This window comes from Centropristis striata, chromosome 18 (genome assembly GCF_030273125.1).
Source record: "Centropristis striata isolate RG_2023a ecotype Rhode Island chromosome 18, C.striata_1.0, whole genome shotgun sequence".
Taxonomy (NCBI): domain Eukaryota; kingdom Metazoa; phylum Chordata; class Actinopteri; order Perciformes; family Serranidae; genus Centropristis; species Centropristis striata.
In genome coordinates, this window is record NC_081534.1 from 29026890 (window position 1) to 29052768 (window position 25879).

The 25879-nt window shown below is 33.3% G+C and overlaps 1 protein-coding gene across 1 annotated transcript in view; it reads right to left on the bottom strand.

The window, feature by feature from the left end:
• The window catches only part of igf2r (insulin-like growth factor 2 receptor), an 81898-nt gene that overhangs the window by 38227 nt on the left and 17792 nt on the right, over positions 1-25879 (bottom strand). Inside the window, exons 3-18 of the mRNA XM_059356326.1 lie at positions 20673-20791; positions 16030-16128; positions 14407-14539; positions 12434-12545; positions 11657-11765; positions 11375-11534; positions 7798-7987; positions 6785-6888; positions 4995-5159; positions 4769-4912; positions 3920-4072; positions 3690-3827; positions 2594-2744; positions 1198-1366; positions 361-476; positions 100-253 (exon numbers count right to left, since the gene is read on the bottom strand). Coding sequence (XP_059212309.1) covers positions 100-253; positions 361-476; positions 1198-1366; positions 2594-2744; positions 3690-3827; positions 3920-4072; positions 4769-4912; positions 4995-5159; positions 6785-6888; positions 7798-7987; positions 11375-11534; positions 11657-11765; positions 12434-12545; positions 14407-14539; positions 16030-16128; positions 20673-20791 — 2216 coding nt within the window. The remainder of the gene's footprint in view (positions 1-99; positions 254-360; positions 477-1197; positions 1367-2593; positions 2745-3689; positions 3828-3919; positions 4073-4768; positions 4913-4994; positions 5160-6784; positions 6889-7797; positions 7988-11374; positions 11535-11656; positions 11766-12433; positions 12546-14406; positions 14540-16029; positions 16129-20672; positions 20792-25879) is intronic.

Consider the following 25879-nt stretch of genomic DNA (forward strand, 5'->3'; position numbering starts at 1 on the left):
TTGCTTTAATTGTTTTGATTTATTGACCAGAAAAAAAGGTCTTTTGAGGTTAGTTTTTAAAATCTTGTTGTTCACATTGTGTTTCCAGCCGCTACAGACCTGCTCTGTGACGTATTTCATCTGGCAGACGGAGGCGTGGCGGTCGCAGCCCGGCACGGCGGAGATGGGCCGACATATGTTGATGTAGTACTTCTTCAGGTTCCCCGTGTCCGACAGGTCCATGGCCTGCCAGTTACTGCCAGAGCGAGACAAACTGGAGGCAGAAGAACAGAAGGAAGAAAGCGTGAAGGTTTGGTTATAGTTGATATTCTGTGTGTTGTTTTTTGTTCCAGTTCTTGTGGCCATGTATCCGTGTTTTACCTGGATAAGTCGTACTGCTCCAGAGTGTCGGGATCCGTCACCAGACACTCGTGAGGCCTTTCTGGACACGCGTAGGACGTGTACCAGCGGAAGTTATAGGTGTACTTGTCCTCCACCTGGATCCAGAAAATGAAAATGAGATTGAAAATTAAAATGACTGATGTAGAAAACATGTCTTAACCCATAAGAACCCAGACCTATTTATCCTTGAAGGTAAATTATGGGGGATAAACCACAGACCGCATAGAACACATTTATGATGTTTTTAAAAAAAAAATTCTAACCCCTAAATGTCAAAGATCTGTGATGTGTCATATATTGGGCAAAATGGAGTTTAAGATTTCAGATTTGTTTTTAAGTAACAAAATAAGAATAAATCAATAATACATAAAAACAAATAACCATTTGCCTTTTTGTTTGTATCTCCATAACAAATATAAAAATTGTGACTTTAATTTGTTCAGGAAATCTGGTGAGAACAAGTTAAATGCAATACAGGACAAACTATTAACGGATTAGAATTGTTAAATGGGTTTAAACTTAGCCTCGTAACAAAAAATAAGCTGTTTGAAATTAGCTACTTTTTCACATTTCTGATTCCAGTCACAGCCACATGTTGGAGAAGTCACTTCTTGTTAAAGTCACATGACCATCACACCAGGGTGTTGAGTATACGTTGCTTAGGGATTTAATGAGTTAAGGTGAAGCATAAAGCTGAATATGGGAGATTATAGAAGATTTAAAGTGTTTGTTACACGGGTGTCACCATGGGTTCTTATGTCTTAAACTAAGGAGCAAAAAGAGACAAATCAGCTACATTGAGAGGTTACGGTTTACCTGGAATTCTGGTTTTCCGGCCCCGGCCCCGGGGTCACAGAGGAAGGAGATGAGAGTGGATCGGAGCGTGTGCTCCTTGTTGTTGTACTGGGAGCCATGACTGTAGTTCAGCTGGATCAGGCCGTCGTAGTACGACAGGCGGGAGTTCGCCTCCCCGAGACTCCAAGAACTGAAGAGACAGATGGAAGAATTAGAAAAAGTCACATTTTACTTTCCTCTTTTTACAGCATAAATATATTAGATTTGACTTGATAGTCATGGATTCAAACTCTCCATTCTCCCTGTTAAAATTCACAATATGTAGTTTTCTGCCACATGAAAACATAAGAAGAGAGTTTGAAGTTGTAAAGTAGCCTCTCCTGGTTAGGATTTCTTTTTTTGTGATCAATTTTTTATTGGTTTTTCCATTTAGTTTAAAACCAACAAACAAACAAACAAACAAGCAGGTGTGGCAAGCATCAATTGGGCAATAATAGCAACAGCAACAAAGAAGATAAAATGGTAGTGTAGCATAACAAACAAAAAATAAATAAATAACAATGGCAATACTACCAACCAAACATATCAACAATATTGAGTGTTGAAAAATAAGAAAAAAGAAAAAAACAAAACTTAAAAACTTAAATGGAGTCAAATTAAAGAAACTCAAAAAAAAAAGAAAAAAAAGAAGGATTTCTTAAGGTTTTATTTTATAATAAATCATTTTTACCATTAACAAAGTGTCTTTTCAACACAGTTTGGTGGACACAGGATGTTTATAGTTAAAAAAAAGAAGTAAAAAGTGTAATTTAAAAATGTGGCTTAAAACAGTTGACGACATTTGCTGACGCGTGTGGAAAGGGGACATTTTTTGGTTGTTTTAAGAAACTTTAATGAGGAAAAGTTACATATTATAATTTTCAAAATATTCTCTCAAACCTTCAGACCCGATATCGGTTTTTTTGGGGTCAGTTATTCTCTTTTTTCACTTGCTCAATTTCTCAATTTTCCATGAGACCGAGCACAATACAGATGTAAAAAAAGTATTGTGAATATCCCTTAACAAAAAATTAAATAAATAAAGGAAACCACAGTAAATCTTATCACAACTGTAATAATTTAAGCACAATTTAAGCTACCAAAAAGTCAAATATCTGATTTAGCAGTGATTCAAACTAGACAAAGCTGGATTTCCAGTCTTTTTTTACCCCATTACTGAAAAAAAGAAAGGGACACTGATGCACCTAATGATCATCTTTAAAATCCTAGAAAAACATAAAAACCAATGTGTCTACCTGCAGCAAGTAAACAGGTTTTTTTCCCAGCAAGTTATGAATGAAATCTGCTGATTGCTGATCACATTTTTAATTCTAACGGCATTAATCTGGTGGAAGTGTGTGAGTGAGTTCCTTCTCACCTGGTTTCCACCTGGCACGCTCCGGCCGTCGCGGGGCAGCTGGCGGCCTTGACGGGGCCGCAGACGTTGATGTAGTAGTCGTAGCTGCCGCTGGTCAGGTTGTAGAAGCCGCCGTCGGCTTTGGAGAGAGGAGACAAGTCGAAGGAGAAGCCTGAGGAGAGACAGAGGTCAGAGGTCAGTTAGAGAGGAAGACTGAGGAGCTGCTGGAGACACAATGTGGAAGATCAGCCGGCGGCCACTAGAGGGCAGCACAGTATGGTGTTTAACTCTTTATCAGGTGAAGAACTTTATTTGGTAACTTCAGTGGATATCTAAATGAGGTCCCCATGTCTCTCTGTTTGGTCGTAGAACCACATGGATTTCTTCCAGCTAATCAGCAAAGATCAGGCTACGTCACAGACAGAGACACCATGACATCTGACCAATCAGTATGATAGACTAAGTTTATTGGGGGGAGGGGGTTAGGATTAATATTAATATAGGGTAATATTTAGAGAAAAAAGTTGCTAATTACAACACTAGATTAAAGTGGCAAATCTGCACGAAAAAAGTAGCAGATTCACGAGAAAAGATTTGAAAAAAGCAGAGAGACAGAGAGAGACAGAGAGAGACAGACAGACAGCGAGAAAGAGGGGGGTAATATTTTGAGAAAAAAGTTGCAAATTTACAAGATTAAAGTGGCAAATCTACAAGAAAAAAGTTGCAGATTTATGAGATTTAAAGTGGCAAATCTGTGTGGAAAAAAGTAGCAGATTCACGAGAAAAAAATGGAAAAAAGCAACTTTTTTCTCGCAGATTCACCACTTTAAATCTCATAAATCTGCACATTTTTTTCTCGTAGATTTGCCACTTTAATCTTGTAACCTTTTTTCTCCAAATATTATCCTCCTCCTCCGGGTCCGTATGTTTTTTTTTTTACACATTCTGGCTGTATGTAATATCCTCCAATATTCTCTAGGGCTGAAATTCGGAATTTGCAAGTATTTCAATGAGTGCCCTATTAAGGGTTAAACTTGTGTTTTTGTGTGTGTGTGTGTGTGTGTGTGTGTGTGTGTGTGTGTGTGTGTGTGTGTGTGTGTGTGTGTGTGTGTCCTACCAGCCTGAGGGTCCTCCACTTTGCAGTCGTCTCCCTGAGTCTTTGAGAGGACGCAGGCTGCGGCGGTGTACCACTCCAACTCGTACACACAACCGTCAGAGGAGACGCTGCGGAGGACGGGAGACGTCTCCAGATCTCCTGCAGAGAGAGACAGTCAGCCACGAGGCAGAATAAAACAATAAAACGCTGGAGATAAATACGTTTAATGACCATCTCTCTGTTTAATCTACCTGTTTTGCACTTAAGGGTCAGACTGGTTTGGATCCTGGTCTTCTTATCGACGCAGTAACTTCCATCAGTGTAAACCAGTCGGATGTCATTTCCTATTTTAGTCTTCTGGGGAGACGAGAGGAAGCCGCCCAGACTGATGTGCTTATCTGAGACTGACACACAATCAATACACACAACGCTTAGATTCACTGGAATAACAGGAGCATAATATATTATATTATTATTATTATATAATAATATAATAGTCACATCATAAGCAGGAGGACAGATCTTTAATGTGGTTTAATAGTTGACAGAGAGAGACAAACAGATAGAGACAGACAGAGACAGACAGATAGAGACAGACAGAGACAGACAGACAGACAGATAGATAGATAGAGACAGTCAGATAGAGATAGACAGATAGAGACAGACAGAGACAGACAGAAAGAGACAGACAGATAGAGACAGACAGATAGAGACAGACAGACAGACAGACAGACAGACAGACAGATAGAGACAGACAGAGACAGATAGAAACAGACAGACAGATAGAGACAGATAGAGACAGACAGAGATAGAGACAGATAGAGACAGACAGATAGAGACAGATAGAGACAGACAGACAGATAGAGACAGATAGAGACAGACAGACAGATATAAACAGATAGAGACAGACAAATAGAAACAGATAGAGACAGACAAATAGAGACAGACAGATAGACAGACAGATATAGACAGACAGAGAGACAGACCACATGCAGAAGAATGGTTGTTTAATGTTTTAATAGTGGACATGGAGGAGCAGAATGTGACTCCTTCTCCTCCCTGATAAAACCCTCTGATCCTGTAATAAATGCTCCTCTTACCGACGGCACAGATGGAGGCGTTGAGCGGGCAGCCGGCTGCTCCTCCCGTCTGGAGGACTTTGTGACAGACGTTCAGGTAGAAACGAGAGTCCTGCTTTGAGGATTTAGTATCCACCACCTCCCAGTTCCCTCCGCTGTCTGAGCCTGCAGGAAGGAAAATATGTTTAGTGAATGTGGCCAAAATCAGCTGTTTTTACACAGACGCATCTGTGACATTTCAGCTCACCGGGGTATCTGGTGAGGGGTGAGAGGTCGTAGTGTTTGTTGCCGTCTCTGACTCGACACAGCAGGTCCTCCTTCTCCTTGACGCAGGCGAACGCCGTGTCCCAGTCGAAGTAATACGTGCAGTCTGTCTCACCGGCAAAAACTGGAACCCCTCGCCCCCCGTTGGCTGCAGGAACATGAGGCAAAGCATCAACTAAGAATCAAATTCAACTGCCTGACAATCCTGAATTAATTGAATGGTTTGGATAGGTGACAGTTAAAAAAAAAAGGCATAAATTATTGGGTCCCCTCATGAATGATTTAATTAAAAGCTGCCTTGAGGTCAGGGGAGAGATTTCTTCAGAAACGTCGAAAAAATACAATATCTTAATATGTGCACACACTCTATGAAATGATTCAAAGAGCCTGTAAATGTGACAGTAATATAAAGGTATGCAGAATATCTCTGGTTATCTGTCTTTTTTCAGTCATTTTGTGTCTTTTTTTTTAAGTCATTTTGTGTCTTTTTTGTAATTTTGTGTCTTTTTTTGGTAATTTTGTGTCTTTTTTAAGTAATTTAGTTTTTTTTTTCTGTCATTTTGTGTCTTTTTTTGGTCAATTTGATACTGCCTCCTGTCGCCCCCAGGTAATTAGAGTTTGAGACCCCTGGTCTAAGTAGTATTTTCAAAATCCTGATGGAAAAATGTCAACGTTCATGCAGAGGTAAGTTTGGTGATGTTATACCGTCACAGCTCAACTCTGCAACTTGCTGTCGCTCAATGCTGCATCACATGTTGCTCTGACTGGTTGTAGGTGGAATTTAAAAGCAATTATGAGATTCCAGACTAATTTGTAACTTGTTTGGGCAATGTCAGGCTACGATCAAAGTCCTTGAGCTGTGAAAGCAGCATTCCTTTGGCTTAGTTAGTTACATTTTGCAAAATAAAAAAGAAAGCGATTAAATTAATTATGACCTTTCATTGAGATATCGTGCATCATATCCATTAGAAAAGGTGTACAAAGTTTAAAGTAGTTGGACCGTCTAATGTTGTCTGTAATTCTTGATACGACCACAAGATGGAGCCAAAGCACTACGGACTAGAATCATCATCATCGTCCTCAGTTAAAAACTACACATCTCAGACTTCTTGACATGTTTGTTTCACTACATTATTGTATCATATCAAAATAAAAGCATGCAAACATACAATGTGACCGAGAGTTATAAGCCAGAACAGTATGACTGTTAATATAACTGTTAATATCTTTAAAATAACCAGATCAGAGACTATGATGGTAACTAATAAATAGTTAGAGAACAGAATTAGTTTTGGTGGTAACTGGTAGAATGAAGCCTGTGATTTTTCAGCTCTGTGATAGAGATGATAAAAAGATCATTTTATATCACTTTATATCTCACAGCCCTGTAAGAAAACATTTTATATTTTTGATAAATTGTTTTTTAGAATATAAAACACTAACATGCAACCAAAGAAAATTTCACACTGTATAATACTCTGTATAAGGTGATTTTAAACTCAAATAAAAAAATAAATATAAATCCTAACATGGAATAAATACAGAAAATATACAGTAAAAAGAAGCTTATAAAAAATGGAAAATATATTAAAGAAAACTAATAAAAACATGGAATATATATATAATAAATAAGTGAAAACATGGAAAATATATATATAAAAAAAGTAATAAATACATGGAATATATATATAAAAACTACAGCATTATAAGTATATTATAACATTTAAAAATGGAGACATTTGCATGCATTTGTGTGCAGATAATGGTTCTTACATGCAGTCTTGTTGCACTCAAAGTTGATGATGGTCATCCTCTGGAAGCCGGTGGAGCATCTGGAGCCGTCCGGGTAGATCAGAGTCAGATCTCCGTCTGAATAACTGGAGGAAAACAAACAAACAAACAAACAAACAAACAAACAAACAAACAGGGTTGGAAGGTGAAAGAGTGAAGAAACTTACACACAATGTTTGACTGATGATGGTGAGAAGTTCCACATGAAGTGTACATGGATAATATCTTTTTAATATTTTTTCTTGTTTTATTTATTAGTAATTTTTTTGTATATTTATTTCTGTATGCATTATTATTTATTATTTCTGTATTTATTATTTTACTTACTTATTATTTATCATTATTTACTCACCGAATTTTCTTTCTGTTCATTTTTGTATTTGTAACATTTATATTTTATTTTATGTTGTATTTTAATATTTCTTAATACTGTTTTGACTTACGTTTTATTATCTTTTTAAAATATTTTCTCATTTTATTACTTATTTATTTTTATTGTGGCTTACAATTTTTATCAAAATGAATATTTACTTATATGTACATGTACATGTTTATAACACATTATTTCTGTATTTATTATTTTATTTACTTATTATTTATCATAATTTACTCACCTAATTTTCTTTCTGTTCATTTATGTATATCTAACATTTATATTTTATTTAACTTTGCATTTTTAATATTTCTTAATACTTTTTAAACTTATTTTCTATTATCTTTTTAAATATTTTCTCCTTTTATTTATTTATCTTTATTGTGGCTTATGAATATTTATTTATATGTACATTAGAACTGAAATTGTGATTTAATGCATTTTAATTTTTTTTAATACCAATAAAAACACCTTGAACAAAAAAACGGTTTGCATGATTTCTTTTAAATTGTGATTCGCCAGAATAAAGCACACATTTCTATCAGATCTGCAAAGCAGGAACACGTTTTACAGCCTACATCAACTGGTTTGCATTAAAAAGTGTAAGAGTAGTAAGTTTTACCGTAGCGTCTGGTTCTGATATCTTCCAGCCACCTTCTTCACCTCTCCGGTGGTCTTCACCTGGCAGGCTGATATATAGGGGCTGTCCCCACACTCCTTAGTGGGGATCTCTCCACACACGTTCAGGTAGTAGTTGTAGCTGTCGCCTCCGTCAGCGGCTCCAGAGTGAGCGTAGTACGGATGGTCAGCAGCTACAGACACAAGAAGGGAAACATCACAAGGTTTAGGTTTTAAGTTAACTGGTTCTTATATCTATCTTATTACTTAGATGGGGCAGATGCATGTATATGTATAGAGTTATATACACTGTTTGTGTGTATATGTATAGGGCTATATATCCTGTATGTGTGTAAATGTTTATATGTTTCATGTATACGTATATGCATCTAGCCTACGCTGGTGTTGTTTATTTTTCGGTTCGAAATAAGAATTAATAAAATGAAATGAATAGTGAATATTATTGCAAACATCAGTGTTTTACTGTCTCAATAGGCTGTGGTAGTGTAAATATAATCACTACTACTGTGGACATTGTCAGGATATTGTAATATATTTTTTAGAGATGTATCATTTCTATTAAACATGATTTTTTTCCATATTTAATCAATCTTTTTATGCAACTCTTGGCAAAAAGCAAATAAGATTATTCCTTTAACTTGTAGAACCCCACATCCAGCTGATGGATTTAAAAAGAACGTCTTCTAAAAAAAAAAAAAAAAAATCCGCTCAAATTACACCATTAATCACAGACAGAAACCGTAAAAACAGAAATTATTGATGATTTTTTAATTTTCCATCAGTCCTTGAATGACTCATTTGTGACGTTTCTGCCTGTAATAAATAATCCATTTATCATCGGCAGAAACAGAAATAACTTTTCTTTTTTTTAGTTTCCAACAGTCCTTGAATGACTCATGTGTGACTAACAATTCCATCAGGAAAAATATTCAACCTGAGCTTAAAATAAGATTTAATTTAATCAAAATCATTTATAATTTAGCCAAAAATAAACCGTTTGCAGTATCCAGATCCTCTAAAAAACATTAAATTCTGCACTCCTCAAAGCAACTGTGAAGCCATGAATGACTCAGCTGAGACAAAAAGTCATTTGACAAAAAATCATTAAATTTATGTCTTCAAAAAAAATCACCCAAATTACACCATTTATCACAGGCAGAAACAGAAATTAAAAAAAAAAAGTTTCTGACAGTCCTTGAATGACTCATGTGTGACGAACACTTCCGTCAAGAAAAATATTCAACCAATATTTATTCAAAATCATTTAAAATTTTGCCAAAAATAAACCGTTACCAGTATCCAGATCCAGTAAAAAACATTAAATTCTGTGCTCCTCACCGCAACTGTGTAGCTACAAATGACTCGGCTGAGACAAACAGTCATGTGACAAAAATTTGTTAAATGTTCAACTGAATTGCAGGCCGTTTACACAGAGCAGAGAGGAGAGGACAAGAGAAGTTCTAAGTAGAGGTTGGTAACACTTGGAAAAATGTTATCTATATATAGAGAGATAGATATATAGAAGACTCCATTTTATCCTCATTTTTGTCAAAAAAATAATGAAAGAAATCCAATTTTTTATGATTTATGTCATTATAAATGTGTTATACTGGGCAAGGGACATTTCTCTCATCATAAAAGGGTTAAAAACAATAAAAAATTGGGCAAAAACTGACAACAATTATCTTCAAATAGAAATAATCTGTATGCAACCTTTAATATTCCTATGTAAAAACCACTTGTATTAAAACCAGAACATACAATACTTCTAATTTAGACTGTAAATTCTCAGGCCGAACACAGATTTTTTTTTTTGCGTGAACTGTCAAAACAAGCGGAAAAAGGCCTTTTTATATGACTCACAATAAGCTGACAAAACCAGGAAGGTCAGTGTAGTTTACTCATGCGGCGACTTCCTCAAACTGGGATAAAAAAAACGCCACTATGAGCCAATCATTCTTGCGGTTAAAATGTATATTTGTGGAAAAAACTACATGGAGAGAAGGAATGTTTAAGCTTTACTTTCTGTTTGTTGATTTTTTATGCCTGTGGAACAAAGAAACTCCTTGTTGCTCTGAGCTCGTGTTTTCACTCTTGCAAGGTTTTAAGAACCAGTTTGAGGAATGAGGACATGACTGCAATTAAAGTATTTAGGCTGCAGGTTACTTCCTTAAGAGGTTTAATTATGCTCTTATGAGGACTAGAATCATCATCATCCTCAGTTAAAAACTACACATTTCAGTCTGTGAACAACTCATCTTTCCCTTCAGTTATGTGATGTCTGGGCCAGATTATTATTTAACTAGATACAAATCAGCCGTGATAATAGTCCTCACATGTCAGAAAAAGAGAGAGAGAGAGAGAGAGAGAGAGAGAGAGAGAGAGAGAAGGAGAGAGAGAGAGAGAGAGCGAGAGAGACTTGATAGAGTGTGAATTTCCCGTTTGTTTCACTACATTATTGTATCATATCAAAATAAAAGCATGTAAGCATACAATGTGACTGTTTCTTTTCTTTACGCCAGACCAGTATGACTGTAAATATCTTTAAAATAACCACATCAGAGCCTACGATGGTAACTGATAAATAGATTTGAGAACAGAATTAGTTTTGGTAGTAACTATGAGAATGAGAATGAAATCTATATTTAGATTTTTTTTTAAATGTATATAAAAATCCCTAACATAAAAAACAAAGAAAATTGTACATTGTATAATCCTCTGTATGAGTTGATTTTAAACTCAAGTTAAAAAATAATAAAAAATCCTAACATGGAATAAATACAGAAAATATACAGCAAAAAGGCAAAAAAAATCAAATAAAAATGGAAAATATATTAAAGAAAACTAATAAAAACATGGAAAATATATATATAAAAACCAATAAAAAATATGGAAAATATATATAAAAAAACTAATAAAGACATGGAAAATATATTTAAAAAAATAATAAAAACATGGAAAAAAAATATATATAAAACTAAAAAAAACATGGAAAAAATATATATAAAAACAAAGAAAATATATTTTAAAAAACTAAAAAAACATGGAAAATATATATAAAAACTAATAAAAACATGGAAAATATACATAAAAGCTAATAAAAACATGGAAAATACATATAAAAAATTATTAAAACATGGAAAAGATATGTTTCATATATTATTACTGTTATTATTATTATTAATTTCTCTTTAAAGCAAGTTAGATGGTGATTTATAGTAGGTAGTTTGTTTTCTGGTGAAAGCCTTATTATTTCACGCATCAACAACACTCTCAACAAGTATTTATCTGGCTTTGAACAATGGAGCTCTTCCAGGGTCACCACAACACCAGATTTTAAAATTAAAATTGATTTGTATGGTGGAAACTGCTTCCAGGACACCATGAACACGTCCAGACGAGGTGAAGGTGATTTGTCTTTCTTTAAAGATTAAACAGCATTTTTTTATCCTCCGTTTTGCAGCGTAGCGAAGCAAGAGATTGCTTTAAAATAAAAGAAAATAGGAAAACTTAAGGAAAACCTTCTAATTTGTCACAGTTTGAGAGGAAGAGGATCTTACAGGTGAGGGTGAGCGGTGTGAGGTCGATGGAGATGTCGTGCTGTTCGCTGGTCAGTTTGCAGTTGTTGCTCTCCAGATAATCTCTGTGACACGCGTACTCCGTCACCCACTCCACCTCGTAACGACAGTTGGACCCGGCGATCATCTTCGGAGGGCTGCCCTGAAAAACAAAAGAATAAATGATTAGAATAGATAAAGTAGATACTAGAGGTGTGAATCAGCAGTGTGTATATATTTATATTCATATATATATAAATATATATATAAGTGTGTGTAACCTACTGAATGTCTGCTGGATGGACAGATGAAGGTGATGATGACATGAGGATCGTGATCGCCACAGATTTCTGGACGAGACGAGCCGGCGCTCAGCTCGTACTGTAGCCTCAGTCTGGGGACCAGAAGAGACAGAGAATTAGATTTAATCTAATCACATTAAACATGTTTCCTCCTCTCAGATAAACGCAACTCTCAGCTCATTCAAGACTTTTTGACAATCATGCAAACTTTTGAAAACTAGGGATAAGATTTTTCCAGAACAAATATACAAAAAACTAATAAAAACATGGAATATATATATATATATATATATATATATATATAAACATGGAATATAAAAAAAATAAAAACATGGAAAATATATTTAGAAAATAATTTAAAAAATACATATATGATATATATATATATGTATATAACGCTAATAAAAACATGGAAATATATATATATAAAAAACTAATAAAAAACATGGAAAACATATATATATTTTAATAATGTATAAAAACATGGAAAATATATATATTAAAAAACTAATAAAAACATGGAAAATATATATATAAAAACTAATAAAAACATAGAATATATATATATATAACCCTAATAAAAAATATATATATAAAAAAATAATAAAAAACATGGAAAATATATATTTTTTTTAAAAACTAATAAAACATGGAAAACATATATATATATTTTGAAAATTAATAAAAACATATATATATTAAAATCCCTATTCAAACAGATGTAAAGTCAGAAGACAGACAGGTGTTTTTGGGAGGTTACCTGTCGTGGGAGAGCAGCTCCAGCTGTGTGGAGGGAGAGCCCATACTGTAGGAGCCCTGACTGGTGACCAGACAGGCTGCTGAGCCCTCCACACACGCTTTCTCCTGCTGGTCTGAGGGAGGAAGAGGACACGATGATGAGGAAGAAAAGGAAGTGTTTGTACAGCAGCTGCCTGCAGCAACCAGCCTGAAGGCTTTATATCACATTCATCACAGCATAATTTAACCCATTTAGGCCTAAAACGCCTGGAAAAAATGCCTGTTAAACCTATGGGTGATTTTAAAATAAGCCCCTAAAACCTGAAGTGTCGACGCTTCCTACTAAATAATAGATTTTTCAGCCTCTGTAGCAGATAGAAATGAAATTCTTCTTTTGCTTATAGCTGTGGCTTTCATGAGAAGTTGAGTTTATCTGTCCAGACCTTCAATAAAGTTTTTTTTTTTTTTTTTAAATCAACGTGTTGCATTGCGACACTCCCACATGTATTCTGATGCAGGTGGAAAAAACTACAAATACTACAAAACGACGTATCCGCTTTCCTGGTTTTAATGGTAGAAATTAAATAATGGTAATGCTTTCCCAGCTTAAATGGGTTAACATCTTGTTGCTGGTAAAAAAAATAAATCTCAAAATATCAACAGTCTTAATCTCCAGGACTCTATAAAACACTATAAAAATGTCAAAGAGCTCTTTAATATGAAACCTCATTTCCACTAATGTGACAAGGAGGAAAAAAAGGATCCTGTAAGTTATTATAATGAGAAACATTCAGAAAATAATGACTTAGAGATACAGAGTCATTACTTTAAGATCTGAGATACTGAGTCATTATTTCCGGAAGGTTTCTCATTATAGAGACTGATACAGGATACGGTTTCTCCCATCACAAGGCTCAGCTTTTATCTTGGTTTTTTCTTTAACTGGTGAAAATTGGCTTCTATAGTTTCACATGAGACTAGCTTACAAATAAATTAATTAAATATATAAAAACACAGAAAAGCTTTTCCACAAAGACATTCTCAAAGTGGCTGAATAAATTTATGATTGATAAAAAAAAACACATGGTTTTGTATTCATAATGTCCTGAATGTCTTATAACAGCCCGTTTAATTGCATGATTAAGAGCATAACTTAGTAAGAATAAAACCCTCAATTTTTCAAGTACTAAGTAGAGAATGATGTGCAAAAGAAATATTACTAAAAAAGAAAAAATATTACAACTTTAGCTGACTGTGATAATAGCTAAAGTTTTCATCTCTTCATCACACACCTTAAATAGTAAGTTAAAAAAATATATAAAAAAATAAAAAAAAGTATAAAATACAAATAAATATATATTAAATACAAAATAAAATAAAATGTAATTACAAATAAATAAATGAACAGAAAGAACATTAGGAGAGTAAATAATGATAAAGAAGTAGTAAGTAAAAATAATAAATAAAAAATAAAAAAATAAAAAAACATGAATATATTTTTTATGTTAAAAATAAATAAATTAAAGTAAATAAAACAAGAAAAAATAAATAATAATAAATTGGTAGTAAGTACAAAAAAACAACATTACAAAATAAAATAAAATATAAATGTTACAAATAAATAAATAAAAAAGAAAAATAAGAAAAATAAATAATAATAAATTGGTAGTAAGTAAAAAAAAACACAACACTAAAAAATAAAAAAAAAATATAAAATATATAAATAAATATATAATATAAAATAAATAAATAAAAAAGGGGGAAAAACGAGAAAAATAAATAATAAAAAAACACAACAATGCAAAATTTAAAAAATATATATAAAACATTTAAATAAATATATAATATAAAATAAATAAATAAATAAAAAAGGAAAAAAACGAGAAAAATAAATAATAATAAATTGTTAGTAAGTGAAAAAATACAGAAATATTATTAAGTATTGAATCCACACATGCTTTATTTCCTGAGGTCGTGTTTTTATCTGCTACTCACTGAGGCTGCGGCAGATGTTGATGTAGAAGTCGATGGTGTCGTCTCCGTCGTCCACCAGATATCCGTCTTTGGCTTTGATCAGAGGGTTCAGGTCGTGTTTCTTCCCGTCAGAGTCAAACGCGTAGCAGGGAACCTGGACACAGAGAGACACGTCACACATTTATTATAGAGAGGAAAATAGAGGGTTAATGGCAGACCTTGTTCATAGAAGCTATTAGAAATAAGGAAAGACCTATTTAAACCTCCTGTAAAATAGATGAAAATTGCCAAATCAGATTTTTGGCTTTAAAAATGAAATATTGTTTATATATTTTTTTCTGTAAATCATTGAATAGTAACTAAAAAAAAAATAGGTGATAGTTTTTTTAGAAAAATAAATAATAAAAAAAAAATCATAAAATCATGAATCAAATAAATAATGTATTACTAAAATAAATCTCTCTAAATGGATAAATATGTCATTGTAAAGTCAAAATTAAATATATTTATAGAGTATATCTCACACTAGAACCAACACAATGTGCTCCCCAAGGCCAAGTGCAGTACAAGGATACAAAATAAAAATAATAATAAAATAAAATATAAAAACAATTAGACATACGCTTGCATATGGATGGATAGGTTATGCGCTAAATAAAGTGCTAAAATAATTCTGTTAAAATTGGGACAGACTAAGCAATTTTTTTATTATTATTTTTATTATTATTATTATTATTATTAATAATAATAATAATAATAATAAATCATGAATATGACATAATCAGATAAAATCAAAATCAAACCATAATAAAAATAAAATAATAATAATAATAACAATAATAATAATAATAGAGCATCAAAAATACAATTTTTGTCAATGTTAGAACTTGTAGAGGTACAATAAATTAATTAATAAGCTTTATTTGAGAATATTTCTACATAGATTTTCAAATTGTTTAAGAACCAGCAAATTCCCATTACTGAATTTTAACTCATGTGTAGTTTTTTGTTAATATAATCAATATTATTGCACAAAACACATATTATAAATATATAAATATTTGATAAAAATCCCAATTTGTTAATGCACAAATGTGTATAAATGTACAATAAATTGATACCTCTTTATTTTAAATTTAAAAAATAGAGGTTGCATAGGTTTGCATATTCAAACATTCAAATGCATCTATTTATAAAGTGAGCTGTGCAGAATTATGCAAAATATTGACCCATGGATGTGCAAATTCTCTATAGTATGAAGTATGAAGTACAAGAATATGTGCATGTGGGGATTTTATATCACATCTTCCATACATGTTGGTCTGGTTTTCTTCTGCAGCAGAGATCTGTTGCTTACAAAGCGAGTTCAATCCATTTCACACATTTTTTTTCAATTATTCCACATTAAAGTGATAGAAACAGCTTCATAATGACATGTGACATGTTCTCTGCTGTGATAGATTCATGCTGTAAACATAGCCACAGTGAGGGGGAGCTTTTATTTCCTCCTGAACACCTTTCAGCCTCTCAGCCTCTCGTTGTTTCTCACATTTCACACCTTAACAGACTCAGCAGCAGCCGTTTCTTTCCTTCTCACACATGCACACCTTCCCGTCATGATGACTCACATGTTCTGCCACATACCTCTTTGTGCGGTTTGAATTTATCTTTCTTGCAGGCGCTGAAGGTCCTCCACTCAAAGTAATGCACACACTGAGACACGGCCACGAACTCCGGGGTCCCCTGAAGCACACACACACAGGAACATGAGTAACATGCAGAGTTTCATGTTGACCGCGCTGACTCAGACGTTATTATTGTGCTGTTTGATATTCTGCTCTGCTGCCGAGAGAAACACAACGGGTCAGAGAGTGAAACACAACATGACAGCTATTTAACTCACAGACCTTTAAAAATACAAGTTTACAATGTGGCCAAAATGTGGCAAGGCTTCTACTATAATACAGAATATATATTTGTTTTGTTTACAGTTTTGTACTACTGACCTTTTATTTTATATATATATATATATATATATATATATATATATATATATATATATATATATATATATATATATATATATATATATATATATATATATTTTTTTTTTTTTTTTTTTTGTATACAAATACATTTTGTATATTTTTAATTTACTACATTTTTTTTCTTGTTTTATTTACTTTTTTGTAACATCAAAAATTGTTTTTTTATTTTGTGTATATATATATATATTCATTTGTTACATTTAAAAAAAAAAATTGATATATTTTTACATTTTTTTCCCAATTTATTTTCTCGTTTTATTTCTTTTAATTTATGTTTCTAAAATGTATATTTAATGTAATTTTGTATTTTACATATATTTTATTATTTTTGTGTTTATATTTTTAATTTACAACAAATTTATTTATTTTTTTCTTGTTTATTTACTTTTTTTGTATATATTTATATATTTATTTTTTTTGTACCATTTCTGTATTAATTATTTTTACTTACTACTTATTTATCATTATTAACTCTCCTAATTTTTTTCTGTTCATTTATTTATTTGTAACTTTTACATTTTACTTTGTATTTTTTATATTATATTTTTATATTTCTTTTTTAACTTACTAATTATTTATTATTATTTCATTTTATTAATTTTTTATTTTATTTTTGTTTTTATCATAGCTTACACGCTTTGTCAAATTTAATATTTTTTATGTGCATGTACATATTTACAGAATAGGGGGTATTGTTTCTATCCAACTGTTTCTGTGATTTATTGACTTTAAATCATTAGACTAAAAACATGGAAAGCCTATGAATAAATTATTAGACCAGGGGTCTCAAACTCAAATTACCTGGGGGCCGCTGGAGGCAGTATCAAAATGACCAAAAAAAAGCAAAAAAATAACAGAAAAAAAACTTAAATTACTTTAAAAAAAAAGACACAAAATGACAGAAAAAGACACAAAATTATTTTTTTCAAAAAGACACAAAATTAATTTTTTCAAAAAGACACAAAATTATTTTTTTCAAAAAGACACAAAATTATTTTTTTAAAAGACCCAAAATTACCCAAAAAAAAGTAATTAAAGGGACCTTCCACACACAACACGGTAAAGTGCCATTCATATAAAACTCACATTAAACTTTCATATCAAGGTGGGGGCCACAAAATATCGTCATGAGGGCCGCAATTGGCCCACGGGCCGCGAGTTTGAGACCCATGTATTAGACTTTAAAAACCAATAAAAAAGACAGTTAACAAAAGAAATGGTTTGCATGATTTCTTTTAAATTGTATTTTGCCAGAATAAAGCAAATATTTCTATAATTCCTGATCTTTACCATTAATCCCAACATGTACAGTAGAAAACCAGCAGCACTAAAGTCTGATGCTGCTGCTGCTGCAGGTTAAAGGTTCACTGCTTACTCAAGTGTTCCTTCAAGAACTCTTGTCGAGGGTTAAAGTGTTTTCATTTCCACATTTCTCTCCTGTTCCTTACAGTCAGACTTAAGAGTTGAAAATGACTCTGCAAAAATCGCTGTTGCAGTATTGCTGATGTGGATGATTATTACAGATCATCAGACTCTGAAAACTTCTTCTTTTAGCTTCAGATGACTTTGTAAAAAAGTTTCAGAAAAGCAACTTTCATTTCTCCATTTCAGACTCTGTAAACTGACAAATAATGTGATGTGATACTCTTCTTCTGCTGTTAGAGACATGACAGGAAATGACACGTAGAGCGTCAACCCATCAGCCTACAAAACCACACACACACACACACTTGTACTTCTATCTTTGTGAGGACCCTCATTGTAATAGTGAATTCCCTTGCAAGGTTATAATAGTTTTGGATTTTTCATTAGTTTTAGTTTCATTTTTGTTGTGAATTTTTGTTTTCAAATCCAGTTAGTTTTAATGAGTTTTTAGAGTGAGCTTGCTAGTTTTAGTTTAGTATTTATTTATTTGAAATGCTTTAGTTTTAGTTTAGTTTTTATTAGTGTTAGTTTTTTTGTAATGGGGTATTTGTTGGGTGGGAGATTAAAAGAGGTCACAGTAAATTTTGCCTTTATTTACTTTGTCATATCCATCTTCATTATGTATGAAAAAAGTTGACATCTCAAAAAAGCCTTTAAAGAAGTGAGGACCAGCCGAAATGTCCTCACTTTGCAAAAATGTCCTCACTCTGTTGGTTAAAAACGTGTTCTGGTCCTCACTATGTAGGTAGTACAAGACCACACACACACACATACACACACACACACACTGTTGACTTGACTCACACACACACAGAGCAGGTGACTGTCTGTGTTCTACATTATGTTCTCGTCACAGGTTCACTTCCTCTAACCGCAGCTGACAGCAGACAGCTTTAAATGTTATTTTAGCCTTTTTAGATTCATTACAGAGACACAAAATAGCAATTTTATTTTCAAGCCACTGAAATTTGAGTCAAATGAAAGCTCAAAAACTTTTTAATGAACGTTTATTGTTGTTTTCAGTCAGCGGGTAGTCTCTCCATTTTTCCCCCAGTAAGTCATCACATGCAGAACATAAATAACTGACTAAAAACAGCAAAGCACATCAACATTTCCTCAATCTTGCACAACAGTGTAAGTGCATGATCAAGGTGAAACTGTAAACTCATGCAAAGTTTATTGTTTTGCACCTTTGCAGCATGTTCAAAGTATCACAATGAACTGCAACTACAGTGAAACTAAAAAAAGCAGAATTTCTGCAGATGCAATCTGATCACTTGGACCCATTTATCCTGAACCAGAGTTCATATAAAGGTTATAATAGTTTTGGATTTTTCATTAGTTTTGGTTTTAATTTCGTTGTGATTTTTTTGTTTTCAAAGTTGTTTTGTTTTATTTAGTTTTTAGAGTGAGTTTGCTAGTTTAATTAGTTTTTATTTTTTTGGAAAAACAGTGGCTGTATGTCTATGTCCGGATGTTTGGGCAGTTGTTTGTGTTGTATCATGGGTGGATGTTGTACAAAAAATATCCCAAAAAAAATTCCTGTACAGTGACTGTCTTATACATGCCTTGTCATCAATAAAAAGACCATAGAAAAAAAAAAAAAAGGTGTGTGATAGCTGGCTCTTTTATCGTGCTTCATGCATCCAAATAAGTTATTTTACTTCAGATATTTTACAGCTGCAGGCTTTAAATACAGCCACATTGTATGAAAACAAAAACTAAACAAAGGCTGTTAATTAGGGGTGTGCCATATCGTATCGTTCACAATAATATCGGTATTTATTTTATGGTTAAAAAAAATGCATATCATGATATTGGCAACGTTCCTACTTCTTGATGTAGCGGTTAAAGTTGTTTTAATCACAAAAAGCTACTTACTCCCTGTCGCTAAACACATGCAGCTTTCAAAATAAGAGCACAGTGTGTTAAGAGAATCCACCACAGAATTTACAAGAAGACTGTCAAAATAAGATGCCTCAAATAAAACGTACAAGAACCTTTATTCTCCTTTACAAAACTTTATTAAAATATTCCCCCCGGATATTTTGTTTTGTTTTTGGTCGTTTTTATTATTGCTTTTATTTTTCTACTATCATTCTGTTCTTTCGTGTTGATTTTAAGCATAAATGAACATGTACATTCTTTATTTTTGTATGTGAACGAAAGAAAAAAAAAAACAATAAAGAGAAGTTTGAAAAAAAAAAAAAAATGCCCCCGGAACTCCTAAATGGTTATTTTTATTATTTGCTCATACTCAAGAGTCAAGAGTAATTTTTTTTTTGTATTTGGCAACTGTTGGGATTTGCACTTCAAACTACATTTTAGATTTTTAATTATTTATACAGACAAAAAAAATCATATTTTTCTTTTTTTTCTATATCTTTTTAAGTATTTCCTAATATCGTCAAGAATATTGTTCCGCAAAAATAGCCTGAAATATTGTGATATTCTTTCAGGGCCATATCGCCCAGCCCTAGCTGCAATGTAGTATATTTATTTCCCACTTACAAGGACATAATATTTTAGTTTGTAAGCTGTGAAAACAAAGCAGCGCTGTAGCTGAATGGACTCCCAGAAGCTGTTTTGTGTGTGACAGAGCAGACAATGTGGACCAGGTGTTAGCTGACAGCAAATAATACCAAATACTAATAACTGGCCCTGAGTGGGAGGTTAAGAGCTCCACTCAAGGACACCTCAGTGGTGCTAATGAGCTGCTCTTTCACTTTCCCCACTCACACTCATCCTTCCTGTTCCCATCAGCCTAAACAGAGTGAAAAGCACTAATCATCTGTTTTTAAAACATGTCCTCACCATGGTTTTCCCACACTGGAAGCTGATGCTGGTCTGAATGTTGTTGTCGCTTCCTGGACATTTCTGTGTGTTGTTGTAATCCAGCACGGTGCCAGAGAGCCTCTGCAGGGACAGCTCACCTGCACAAACAAGACAGCAGAAGCATGGAGTTAATCACCAGGTAGGAAAAATAGAAACGCAATCAAACACTAGGAGTAGTTAAAACCTGCAGGAAATGCAGAAATATGCACAGAAAAAACGCAGGAAAAACATTGTGAAATTACCCTTTTGTCCATTTTCACAGATAGATGACCCTGATCCACACAACAACACTAAGAGCACATTTAAATAAAAAATATCTTAAATAAAAATAGCCCATGAAATAAAATAGGCCAAACTTTTTCCGAGCTAAATATATTTAAATGACAAAAGAATAAAGAACATTACAAAAGAACTAAATATTACAAACCCTAGTAAGGGCAGCATTTATATATAAAGAAAAGGGGGGGGGGGGGGTAGAACTATATTAATATTTGCGATATGGTCTAATTCCATATCACATTTAAAAATATATATAGATATATTTTTTATATCGATGTATCGCCCAGTCCTACGGTTGAGTTTTATTGAGATTTCCACTCTGGAGGGTGGTTTCTTCGTTTTTTTTGCGTTTTTAAGCCCCAAAAACGCCGTGGCCATTTAAACAAAAGGCACATCTGATAAAATATTTTGGCGTTTTTACCCGAGAACGTTGCTGTGTAAGCAGGCCCTAAACCTGCAGAGAATGCAGAAACATGGAAAAACAGTGAAATTGCCCTTTTGTCCCTTTACACAAATAGAATTAAAGAATTGCAAATCTAAAGCTTAAAAGTCCCCAGTTGTTTAACGCTGTTGTGTTATTCTACCATTAAAGCCGGGAAAGCGGATACGTCGTTTTGTAGTATTTGTAGTTTTTTCCACTTATTTTCGGTCTCTTGGCCAATGAAATGCATCAGAATACATGTGGGAGTGTCGCAATGCAATTTTCCAGAACTGAAATCATGGCGGAAGACGACTATAGCGGAGGGAGCTCAGATATAACAGCTATAAGCTCTCAAACACTTTTTGAATTTCATTTCTATCTGCTACAGAGGCTGAAAAATCTATTATTTAGTAGGAAGAGTTGACACTTCTGTTGAATTTACAGAAAAACTTCAGGTTTTAGGGGCTTATTTTAAAATCGCCCAGAGGTTTTACAGGCATTTTTTTTTTAGGCCTAAATGGGTTAAATACAGCAGTTTTTGAAGAAGAAAAAACTGTGAAATGTCCCTTTTTTTCTGTTTCCAAAAAGGATATCCAACATGTTCACTATGGCTACAGCTCAATACGCAAACATCTAATTAAATAACGTTTATTACAACTCAAAAGAGTGAAACTTTACTCCAGAGACTGAGAGAGGATGGGAAACTGCATCATGCATTAATTTGAATAATGACAGATAAAGCTTCACTCCCTATTTAAATACATTTTGCTGTATGCTTTACCACCCATGGATAACCATACACAAATTAAATATAGCTGCATAAACACACCCTGTATTTAACTTTCATAGCTTTATTTAAAGTGATATAGTTCTTATGGTGCCTGGCAGTCGTTGTGACTTCCATAAAGAACATTATAATAACATTTATATAATAAACTGTAAGTTTAAAGAGTCTCCTTCTCAGACTGTGTGTGTGTTGCTGCAGCAGACAGTCTGACAGAATGATGTCTGACCCAGTGACCTTTGACCTCTGACCCCCCCACACTAGATAAACCTCCGTATCATCTCATGCTGACCCCGCTGCCAGCACACACTCATTCCTGTTTATCTGGACAGAGACACAAACAGACAGCGGTGGGAAAAGTTCTGCACAAGAGGAACATTTAGACCGGAGCAGTTAAATAAGGACACTGTTAAAAGTGGAATAAAAACACAATGCAATGATTTTTTAAGTCCTTTGTGACTTTACATTCATTTAAATACAGTATAAAGACAAGATATCTCTATATTAGAATATGTGGGTTGTACTTTTTATGTCTTATATGTCATCTAAGAGCTAAAAAACGGCTGCAAGATTTGGAAAGAAATATACATTTGTGATTATTTTAACCGATATTGAGACGCATTTTTTCCATAATTTTGCTCATTTTCATTGAAAAATACATGAAAACAATCATAGTCTGCGTCTACTAAACAAAGATTTTTTCTTAAGTAATAAACAGTTTCTACGCCAGCACAACAATACTTAATTCAGACGGTAATTGACAACAACAGTCATGGAAAAAATTATTACACCACCCTTGTTTTCTTCAATTTCTTGTTCATTTTAATGCCTGGTACAACTAAAGGTACATTTGTTTGGACAAATTTAATGATAACAACAAAAATAGCTGATAAGAGTTTAATCTAAGAGCTGATATCTAGACATTTAACATGACTTTCGGGATAATAACCAATATCATGATCAAGAAAACCATGTTTCTTTAGTTGTACCAGGCATTAAAATGAACAAGAAATTGAAGAAAAAGTAATAGTAATAATTTTTTTCATGACTGTATTTTGCCTTTAACAAATATTGCATCTTCCTGCAATCTGAATTTTGCACACATCCACACTGCAATTTGATTAATTTTGCAGCTCTACCAGATGTTCATCCTAATGGAGCTGCTCAAACATGTCATGTATTTTTTAAATGCTCTGATGCATTTGTGATAAACTGATTTTTAGATCATATCTAATGTAAACAGCTCACCTGGAATCTGCAATCAGAAAGATTTGAATCAGAATGAAATGAAATGTGCATTAAGCTGCAGATAATGAGCACGATCAGGAAGTTACTTCATTGAAAGGTAACAATGTACACAACAGGACTCAAGAGAAAGAATAAGGAGATATCTGGGCTCAATTTTGTTAAAATGAGCCTGAAATAAAAAAAGTACATGGTTTTATCAAACCTTGTTGGTACGGCTCTTACTGTCTTATAATTTAACTGTGTGGGTTAAAAATAAATATAAATCAATCTGTAGCATGTCTGAATACACCTTTAATTGTTACCATCAACCCACTAGACCAGAGGATAACTGCAACACCGCACTTTTAACACTGACTGTGTCATTTAATCAGATAAAAAGATCAAATCTTGTGTGAAATGAGTTTAACTAAAATCACAGAATTATTGGTTTTGTCTCGACTACATTGACTGAAATGTTCAATATGATGCGATGACTCAAAAAGAGATTTCACTGACCAAAACCTCACTATGTTAGAGTTTTCTTTGCCCAAGATAAGAACAGTATGCCCAGTTTTAGTCAGCTAAAAGGACTCAGAACGAAACTAAATAAAACCACAGCTGGCAGAACAGAGTCAACACAAATGTTAAAGAACACAGTCTCCTTCTTCCTGCTGGTTATTTTGCCTGAGCAGAAACAAATCTGGCCTCAGTGAAGCATTGCAACTGGAAATTTCCACTGTAATGAAGTGTACATGTGTATCTGTCTGTAATTAATTGATGACCTCATTTTAGCCCCTCATGTTTTTTGCTTCATTTACTTTCAGTTTGTGTTGTGAAGAAATATAAAAGTTCTCTTGATATGTTTATGAAGTCAGTCTAAGAGAAACCTTTTGAAGAGTGTGTGTGTGTGTGTGTGTGTGTGTGTGTGTGTGTGTGTGTGTGTGTGTGTGCTTGTACTTCCTACATAGTGAGGACCAGAACACATTTTTTAACCAACAGAGTGAGGACTTTTTTGCAAAGTGAGGACATTTCGGCCGGTCCTCACTTCTTTAAAGGCTTTTTTGAGATTTCAGACTTTGTTTAAGGGTTCAGGTTATATTAGGTTTATGTTAAGGTAACCAAAAATAAAAATGAGAGTTTAAAAAAAAAAAAGATAACTAACTGAAACTGTATTGTGTGGTTACAAAACTAACTAAAAATAACTAAAATTATCGTGAAAATGTCCTTCGTTTTCGTCTTTGTCAACTTTTTTCATACATAATGAAGATGGATCAGACAAAGGAAATAAAGGCAAAATTAACTGTGACCTCTTTTAATCTCCCACCCAACAAATACCCCATTAAAAAAAACTAACACTAATAAAAACTAAACTAAAACTAAAGCATTTCAAAAAAATAAATATTAAAATTAAAACTAGCAAACTCAGGGGCGTCCCGGTGGCTCACACTGGTAGAGCGCGTACCATTAAGGCCATGTCCTTGCTGCAGCGGACCCGGGTTGGAATCCAGCCTGAGGTCTCTTTGCTGCATGTCCTCCCCTCTGTCTCCCCCTTTCTATCTGTCACTATCTAATAAAGCAGTAAAATGCCCAAAAAAATAATCTTTAAAAAAAAAAAACTAGCAAACTCACTCTAAAAACTAATTAAAATTTGAAAACAAAAATTCACAACGAAATTAAAACTAAAACTAATTAAAAATCCAAAACTATTATAACCTTGCAAGGGAATTCACTGTTCCAATGAGGGTCCTCACAAAGATAGAAGTACAAGAATGTGTGTGTGTGTGTGTGTGTGCTCCCTCTGATATCACAAAGGGACGATAAAGGAATGCAGCTGAACAACAGCGTGACCTACTAACACCAAAGCTCCTGCAGCCTGTTGAGTCCTGAGAGACTCTGTTACTGTTGTTATCGGACATGTTGGCAGCATTATTATGACAGTTTGCAATTCACTGAGCAAACAGATAAAGAGCAACAGAGTCCATGATGCAGCTGCATGCTTTCAATAATGTTCCTCTGGACAGTTTGATTCGATAAAGGGGATTATTCTGATAGAAAATTATGCAATATTATGATAATCGACACATTTTCTGATTGTAGTTCATAAAGCATTGGCTGAATGTGATCACGTAATAATAATAGTAATACATTTTATTTATAGAGCACTTTTCAGGGTACTCCAAGACGTTTTACAGTTAAAACGCAGTTAAAATGCATTTAACCCATAAGAACCCAGACTCAGTAATCCTTAAAGGTAAATTATGGGGGGTATACCACAGACTAAGTGGACCACAAAGAACACATTTATGATGTCTTTTAAAAAAAATACTACCCCTAAATGTCAAAGATCTGTGATGTGACATAAATGTTACATTGGGCGTTTATGGTATTCGTGTTTATGATACTTCTTATTTTTAAATGAATAAACTAGACACATTTTCTGCTTACAGAAACACACATTTTCCTTTTTCTCTGCAT